General features: G+C 41.2%; 1 protein-coding gene across 2 annotated transcripts in view; it reads left to right on the top strand.

The window, feature by feature from the left end:
* Positions 1-9,500, top strand: part of LOC147033003 (hemagglutinin/amebocyte aggregation factor-like) — a 104,263-nt gene that overhangs the window by 53,410 nt on the left and 41,353 nt on the right. For both annotated transcript variants that reach the window (XM_085871107.1, XM_085871108.1), the window contains exon 3: positions 1,382-1,576. In XM_085871107.1, coding sequence (XP_085727233.1) covers positions 1,382-1,576 — 195 coding nt within the window. The remainder of the gene's footprint in view (positions 1-1,381; positions 1,577-9,500) is intronic.

Here is a 9,500-nt window from a genome sequence, read left to right as displayed (position 1 = left end):
GCCCTAAAATGGTTTTGATTAAACTTATGTTTAAAAGCCTGTTAGTGTTCTGAGATATAATATAAACACGAGGCCTTGTCTAACAGAATAGTTCCTATTTTTTCACAGCATGACTGTTCAAAAACACTTCCTCATTTTCACAGCACGACCGTGTCAAAAAAAAACACTTCCTCATTTTCATGGCACGAACTGAAAACATTTGAAACAAAACTTTTTTTATGGCGTGGTTTATGCACAAAAATGATTTGCAACTCAGGCGGTGGCCAGATGAGATCATTAAGAGAAGTTTATCATTTCGTAATGGCACAAAAGGCGTATCTTAAAAAATATAAAGATTCAAATGTTTTGTTTTTAAATATTTTAGATGGGGATTATTGTGCAAAGAAAATTAAACTATTGAAGGAATTTGAGAATGAACAAATGTTTATAGGTTCAATGAGTGAGCTAAACAATATGCATCGGTTATTTGATAAAGAGTGTCCCGAGGCTTAGACGTTTCAGATATTTCTTTAAAATCACCTTTAACAAATCACATTACGACTTTACTACTTGAACAAATCTTTATCTTGTTGCATAGGTTATTTGAATAGAGAGCCCCTAGGTTTAAAGGGGAGCCAAATAAATATACCTTGGGCTAAAAAGGGGATTTATTTTTTAGGGAAAAAAAAGAAAAAATTCATCGCTGAAAATCCCCCATTCATTTACATGGGGAAAAGTGAGCCAGAATCAGTATTCTTACCCTACTACCCTGCCAATATATAATTGTACTCATCATGATTCCCTTATTGAGGCAATGTTTTATGGCCAGATGCCCTTCCTGATGCCAACCCTTTTAGTCGCCTCTTACGATACGCAGGGATACGGTGTACCTGTTCTAAACCAGGGTACACACCGGTATTGTACAATACGTGAGCGTATAATTCAGCTCTACCTTGCAAAAGATTTTTCCTGCACCACTTAAATGTTTTTAAACGAGATAAGATGTGATTATGGGGATATCATAAAGGTTTTCCCAAACCATGAAGGAATGGTCCTGCAACAATGAAATTATGCAGGTGATAATATTGTTTCTCTGTATTTTCCAACCAATGTGACGCATAACTCCGATTGGAGGCCAAGTTTTCTCATACCATTGGAATGAAGATCATGTTTTCGGCTCTGAAACTTTTAAAAAGTGAAAAAAAACTTTAAATCCCCCTCGCAAAGTTGAACTTTTAATTGCTGTCCAAGTTTCACCACTTCGTCAGCCTATTATTGTTCAGCATTGACCCACATTCCTACTACCTCGTAGTCATAATTGTTCCTCATTGACAGCTTTGTAACAAAGAGAATTAGTTGTCTTCAGTAAAGATAAGAGTTAGTTGCACTTTCTTGTCTTCAGCACCTATAGCAAAGAGGAAGGAGACAGCATTTGGGAGGTTTCGTGCAAGAAAACCTACTTGTACGCATACACCATGAGCTGCTATACCACTGCACATGTGAACTGCTTCAAGGAGTCCACTACCTTCATTTGTCCATTCGACTCGATTATCAGTGGAATGCAAAGTTATTTTAGCGAATCTGAGAAGGACAGACGGTAAGCCATTGAAATTTTTTACTTCTTGTGATTGTAACTATTTCAGCTATCCATGGTGTTAGTGTAAATGCAGAAGTTTGCGGAAACATGGTGTCACACACACAATGTGATTATATTTCATCATCTGTAGATATGTGATCAAAATATTTTCGTATGACTTTAATATGTGTTTTGTTCCAAAGGAGAAAGACATAAGTACGGTATTGTGTGTGGAGATGAAGAGGACGGTAAATTTCTGATGAAACGCTTTGAGAGGAATGAGGGAGAGAAAAGTTGAGGCTCTTCAAGCTGAGGAAGCTGAACATCACTCTTCTGCTTTTCATGATATCTTAAGGAAGTGCAAAAAGACCAAGAGCATTACAGATGCTGTAGCTATCTGTCAATAGTCAGGCCTAGAAGTGGTGCCAGAGAACCAAGTGGTTGGAACTAAGAGAATCAAGTGGTTGCCTGGAAGTGGTTGACTATCTCTAAACTATTCTGCTGCATTCCTGATAGTCCAGATTACCTCCTCACTGTGAATGGTTTATCTCGTGATATATCACGACAAATATACCAAATCGGGGGGGGGGGGGGAGGGGTAGGAGGTTACCCATTTGTAACAGCTTAACCATCACCATGAAAATGCATGCCGAATGCAAAACAGGGTGAATGGTAGGTGCCCTCTGATAGTCAGGACCCTTGCAGCGAGTGTGAGCTTTACCACAACCTTCATCACCCAAGATTAAAAATATAACCTGACAAAGGCCGGAGGACCTTCTTGTGAGCTAACGGCCATCCATATCTAGTACCGACCTGTCTGTGGACATCCTCCTGCAGTTAGGTTACTTTTTTATTAGAAGGTTTGTGGAAGGATTTGCACTCTGGCCACCGTAAAACACTTCATTCTGCAAAATACAAAAAAAAAACATAAGGAAAACTGAAAACCAACTCTATTGGAGTACCTCCAGGGAAGCTCCACAGATGACGGGATTCGGGCAAAGTCTTCAAGACCTCCATTCTTTGATGATAGTAGGAAAAGCATGGGGTAATTAACCTTCCTGGGTTGAATTGTGGTGGTGTCTTGGGGTGGTGCTGAGGTGTTATCCACCAGACGGCGGTCTCCTCAGGTTAACCTGAGGCCGTAACTTCGAGTGGGTGCCTTCAATGTCCTATCCTGACGTGAGGATGATTACCTGTCACTGCTATCATCTGAGCTACAGCGTTTGGACATTGGTATTGCAGCACTCTCTTAGGTTCAGAGACCAGATAGTGATGAGATCATTGTGGGTGGTGACACCTACTGCTGGTCTGGTTGCTCTGATGGTTACCATACCCATTGTAACCATCAGAGGGTTGCCTTAGCTGTGTCAAATAAGCTGACTCCCATAATAATTGAGGTAACACCGGTCAGCGAGCGTGTCATGAGACTAAGGATTCGTCACTCCTTGAGGATTATTTCTCTGGTGTCTGTAAATGCTCCGAGTGACCTCACTGTGAAGGACGCATTCTATGCCATGCTCGAGTCTGTGGTTGATCTGTGCCCAGGCATGATACTCTTCTTGTCTTGGGGGATTTCAATGCATCGACTGACACTGATAGGGATGGTTATGAGATGTGTTCATCACCATGGGTCTGGAACTGTGAACCAGAACAGCACTACAAGTTCCTTAAATTTGCAAGAAGTCATGGACTTAGGGTGGTTGGTTCATGGTTTCAGCAGCCGTAGGCTCAACGTTGAACTTGGTATTCCAATGCTGGTGGTGTGGCAAAGGAGATTGACCATGTGCTTGTTGATGGTCACTGGAGGATGATCCAGAACTGCAGAGTCTACTGGAGTGCTCAGTTCCTCAATACCAACCATAGGTTTGTTGTCGGACTTCTGAAGTTGCAGCTTAAATCCAGGAGAATGGTACCATTCCAGCCTCAGCTGGATGTTGGCAAGCTCAAGGATGAGAGGGCAGCTGAGGAGTTTGCAAACAGGCAGAGTAGGGATTTGGGGAATCTGGGTGTTTTGGGGAATTGTAGAGTGCCTTCAAGACTACCATCCTTGATGTTGCCGTTGAATGTTTTGGAACCTACCATCAGGTGAAGAACTTTCTCTCACAAGGGACACTGGATACCATTGACCAGAGTCTCAGGACGAGGATTAATGGCAGAGCTGAGCTGTTCAAGGAGTTGAGGTGTAAAACTGTACATGCGCTGATAACGGAGAAGGAGGCCTATGTGCGAGGAATCTGTAAAGGGGTAGAGCATCATCTGTAGGCAAGTGATTATCATCCTGCTTAAGGCCCTGTCACATCTTGACCATTTAGCCAACGTATGCCTGACGTAGGCAAAATTGGGCGAAAACGCTGGCTCGCGTCAAATACGTTATGGGTACGTTTGTATACGTTAAGAGCACGCTGGCATACGTCATAGTATGCTGGCATACGTCGTAGAATGTGGCATACGTCGTAGTTCGCCGAGCTGTTAGACAAATTTTCCATGCTTGAAATTTCCCGACGTATGCCAGCGTATGACTCACACGTTCCGCATAATGCTGGCATAAGTTGTAGGCACGTTACGCGATCGTTGACACACGTCGACACACGTTACTTGTAAGTTACTCATAAGTCGAAACACGTCGAGGTAATGTTTAGCGTACCCGAAACTTATTTCTAACCTATGAGTAACGTGTTGTAGGCACGTTACGCGATCCTTGACACACGTCGACACACGTTACTTGTAAGTTACTCATAAGTCGAAACACGTCGAGGTAATGTTTAGTGTCAGTGTTCCAGACTCCCTGTTTTTTTATTTTTTTTTTCTTCGGTATGATGGTGATGTTTGCACTTCGATTTCTAGTGCGGTTATAATATAATATAATTAAAAGGCTGCCGCTCAATGATGTAAATCATAACCGCACTCGAAATCGAAGTGTCAACATGACCGTCATACCGAAGAAAAAATAAAAAATAAAAAAAAAACACGGAGTCTGGAACACTGACGCTAACCATTACCTTGACGTGTTTCGACTTATGAGTAACGTACAAGTAACGTATGTCGACGTGTGTTAACGATCGCGTAGCGTGCCTACAACTTATGCCAGCGTATGCGGAATGTGCGTCATACGCCAAGTACGTCGAGAAATTTTCAACATGCTGAAAATTTCTCAACGTACTCGGCTTACAATGACGTATACCAGCGTACTACGACGTATGCCAGCATAATACAACATATGCCAGCATGCTCTTAACGTATACAAAACTTACCCATAATGTATTCAACGTGTGCCAACTTGGTTCGGCAAATTTTTCATACGTCGGCATACACTGGCTAAAACGTCAAGGTGTGACAGCGGCTTCACACTTCGATGTCTAATGCGGTTATGATTTGAATCGTCGAGCCGCAGCCTATGAATAGCATACGCCACATGATCGTCGGCGATACGCTGCCGCGCGCGCGCTACGCATAAGTTAGACTATCGTTGGGTATAGGTTGTGAACGCCGACAGCACGCTCAGCATTCGTTGGTATAAGTTATCTATATGTGATTACAACGTTCTGTGTATGTTAATAATACGTTATGCATACGTCCAACACGTTATTATATGCCCAAAACTTAAAAAAAAACATCAATAGTTCAGCGTACGCCAGTGTTTTACATACATTTTGAGATCTTGCCATACGTTGGCTAAAACGTCAAGGTGTGACAGCCCATTTACAGAGGAATTTGTGCATTGCGTTCTTCTAAGCCTGTCCCTCAGTGTACTGCAGTTAGAGCGGAGGGTGGAGGGCTCTTGAAAGAGGAGTCAGGATTGAAGGCCCGCTGGGCCAGTTACTTTTAGCAGCTGTACCAGGCTGACCCACCAGCTATTGAGTTGGTTATCAGGGGTGCAATTATCCCCATTGCTGACCCTCCAATCAACTGTGAACCACCATCATTTCTGGGAGCACAGGCTGCTGTGAACCAGTTGAATGGGGGTAAAGCCCCAATGATCTGTGGCATCCATGATGTACTTCAAGGCTGGTGGAAATTCTGTACTCATGTCATTGCATGCAGTTCTGTGCTATGTCAGGAACTCAGGCATCATCCCAACTGACTGGAAGAGTGGCCTTGTTGTCCCTCTCTGGAAAGAGAAGGGTGATCGCCAGGACTTCAACAGCTACCGAGAGGTGATGCTGCTCTCAGTACCAGGCAAGGTCTTTGCTCGGATAATACTTCATCGGGTTCACCAGCATCTGCTTGAGCACCAGCGCCAAGATCAGTCAGCCTTTACACCAAAGAGGTCAATGATTGATGGTGTCCTTGCCCTTAAGGTCTTCACTGTGCGCAGACTAGGGTTTCAGCAGGGGTTGCTCGCATCCTATTTTAATCTTCGCAAAGCATTCGATTCAGTGAATCGGGATGCTCTCTGGAGGATTATCGGTCTTCGTGGGATGCCACCAAAATTGAACAATCTGATTTCTGAGGTACACTCTGGTACAGAGAGTGCTGTACGGTGTGGTGGTCCCATCGCTGACTTATTTCCAGTTGTTGCGGAGTTCATCAAGGGTGCTGAATTAATACACCAGGGGGTTGATTCAGCCTGTCATTTTTCCGAGGTCGGCGAAATGAGTACCAGTTCCAGTGTGTGTACTGGTAGAGGGGCACTGCATCAGCGACACAGTCGCGCTTCAAGAAATGATAGCTACCCCGGCAGCTAAGCTGCCATACGACCACCACCACAACACACATACATACATACACATATACACATATCAGACCAACAGCAAAAACACCTTCACAATAGAATAAAAGAAAGACTAAAATAAGTAATTTTAAACTAATAATGATATAAACAATTTTAATGTTGATAATAAGATGATAATCATTATAATGGTACATAAATGTAACATTAATGAAAATTATAATTATAACGAGGATAACGATGTTAATAAAAATGACGATAATGATTCTGGTGCTGGAAATAATGGCACTTGAGTACGTCTGTTGATTATATTCTATAGGAACACGAGTCTGTCTGTTTAATTATTAATCCAAGAGCATTAGGTCAAAATAGGCCCTAACCTGGACATTTTTGGTAACAAGCTGATTTTTTTCAGGATAGGTCCAGGAATGTGTGTGAAATAACATACTAAAAGTTCTCATGAATCCTCCTTGAGCGTTTTCCGCAATCCAAGATGGCGTCCAAAATGGCCGCCTCTTCTGTTTTTCTCATAACTTTGCAAGCAGGTTTCCCCAAAACACACTTTAAATGTCTACATATATGTTTTGAAGTATGAGGAACTCATTAGAATACATCTTAAGAGATGCTGAAGCATGCAAGTACCAATAAGACCTCTTGAGTTCTTCCAAAAGTCCAAAATGGCGTCCAAAATGGCCGCCATTTCATGTTTTTCTCATATATTTGCAAGTAGGTTTCCCCAAAACACACTTTAAATGTCTAAACATATGTTTTGAAGTATGAGGAACTTATTAGAATACATCATAAGAGATATTGAAGCACGCAAGTACTAATAAGACCGCTTGAGCTCTTCCAAAAATCCAAAATGACGTCCAAAATGGCCGCCATATTTACTGTTTTTTTGTCATAACTTTGCAAGTAGGTTTCCCCAAAACACACTTTAAATGTCTAAATATATGTTTTGAAGTATAAGGAACTTGATAGAATACATTTTAAGAGATGTTGAAGCACGCAAGTACCAATAAAACTGTTTGAGCTCTTCCAAAAATCCAAAATGGTGTCCAAAATGGCCGTCATTAACAATTCTATCTCAAAATTGTTTAAATATTTATCATTAATTAATTAACTGTGATATTTCATCCTGAAAATATTCAAGAAACATTTCAATTATAAATGTGGTTGCTGTGCATACAGTATTCAAATCAATTTGAATGTTAAAGTCTAGAAGTGTGCCCTTAATCGCTTATGACATTACGAGGGAAACATTGTACCATCAGTTTGATGCTAAACAGACAGGGCACATAAATTTGCCATATGGTCCATTTTCGTCACCTAAAGCTCGGAAATTGAAAACTTGGTGCTAACCTTTTTTTACCAACAAGATGCAGTTGATGTCTACCATGAGGTGAGTTCTATTTGAAACATTCCGTTATCATTAAGGAAGTAAAACTATTATTTTTGGTACCCAGACTAAATGCATGATCAAAATTTGTGTCTTCATGCATGTACTACACAGTACTGTGTAATATCACTTGACGGAATTTCTGTGGAGTAGTCTATCGTTACACCTAAAACATTGTATTGAATCATTTTATTTGTTTCATGCAGATGAAAAGAATTATAGTATGATAGAAATCAGAGAGTGTATGACACTCCTTCCTATTGGTACATGTATGCTGTATTTGTATAAAAGGTTCCTTTTTTGTGTGTGTCATGTCATTCCTATATTGTGATATGCTAGTATACATTCATTATTAATAATAGCAGACATTTTAAAGTGCCTTTTCCATTGGATACAAAGTGCTATGAGATGTCATCCCTGGTTGTCATAGGAGATAAAACATATTACCAGGCTGCGACAGTACAAGTGCAGTGCACATCTAGGGATAACAAAATAAGTTAGTCTTCAAGTCACATATTACATGGCAGTGAATTTCTGTGGAGTAGCCACTATCATCATCATTTTCCTCTCGGGTTTCCTTGCGAGATTGTCTCTGCCCAATACAATTCCTACCAGACATTCTGGCACCCCACAATGAGTTGATTCATCCGTAATTTAACTTCACAGGTATCAATATGTAAACATGCTATAGAGTACTGTGATTGTGATGTGTTATATAAATTGCAGAATCATGTGATGGCATATCCTTCCCTCAATGCATCTTTAATGTCAACACATCACTTTTTAAATCTCTTTTGATTAAAACGTAGCAACCTGATTTATCATTTCCAAGCAGCTATGTGAAGTACGTTTCACATTCAAAAAGAAAACAATGTCCATGACATATTTCTGTCATTACAGATAATGGATGTGGTTTGCATCATTTGCAAAGAAACATCACCTGCTACAGTTGAAGTTGGGGAGAAGGGGCGGAGGACACTTGTGATGTCAAGTTTAGAACGTGGTGATGGCTTCCATGAGATGTTTCAGAATGCAACACCACTACGAATCCATGATGTTTGTCGCAAGAATTACACAAGGAAATGTTCCATAGTGTCTACAAAAAGAAAATCATCCTGTCTTGAAGAAGATGAAGATGTGACTCAATTATGGTCGACTGCTTCAAAGACATTCGATATAAAGAATGATTGTATGTTCTGTTCGGATCCTATCACGCAGGACACTAAAAACCCTTCTCGTAGGAAAGATTCAGTAAGCAGTGTTCAGACCTTAGAGTTTCAGGCAACAGTATTGGATCGTGCAAGAGAGCGAGATGACAAGTGGGGCAATGATGTCTCTGATCGTGTGCAACATGCATATGATCTGGTTGCAGCTGAAGCAAAATATCATCGAGCATGTGCCCAATCCTTTCTCAAGAAAAAGTACGAGGGAGTGTCAACTGAAAGTATTCGCCAGGAAGCATTTCAGAAGCTATGTGAGTTTCTTGATGATAGTGATGAATGCCAATACACAGTTCAAGAGCTTTCAGACTACATGGCCACGCTTTTGGATGGAAACGAGGGATACTCAATGAAGCATCTGAAACGGAAGCTCAAAGAACACTATGGTGATGATCTAGTCGTAACCAGCATCAGTGGAAAGTCGAGTGTCGTGAGTTTCCGTGACTCGGCGCACAAAATACTTCATGAAAAGTGGAGCAGTGATCAAGTGTCAGACGTTGAGAACCAAAGCAATCGTATAATAGATATGGCTGCTTCCTTCATCCTCAACGATATCAGACTGACAGTGTACAACCGCGAAGAGTACTCAACATTAGATGGAACTGAAAATGGAGACACATTAATACCGAGGTCCCAAAAGCGTTTCGTACATAACGT

The sequence above is a fragment of the Eptatretus burgeri genome, chromosome 2 (genome assembly GCF_056783735.1).
Source record: "Eptatretus burgeri isolate ZD-2024b chromosome 2, Ebu_testis_v1, whole genome shotgun sequence".
NCBI classification, from domain to species: Eukaryota; Metazoa; Chordata; class Myxini; order Myxiniformes; family Myxinidae; genus Eptatretus; species Eptatretus burgeri.
The sequence above is the reverse complement of the archived record's forward strand: the minus strand, read 5'-3'. Positions and strand labels throughout refer to the sequence as shown.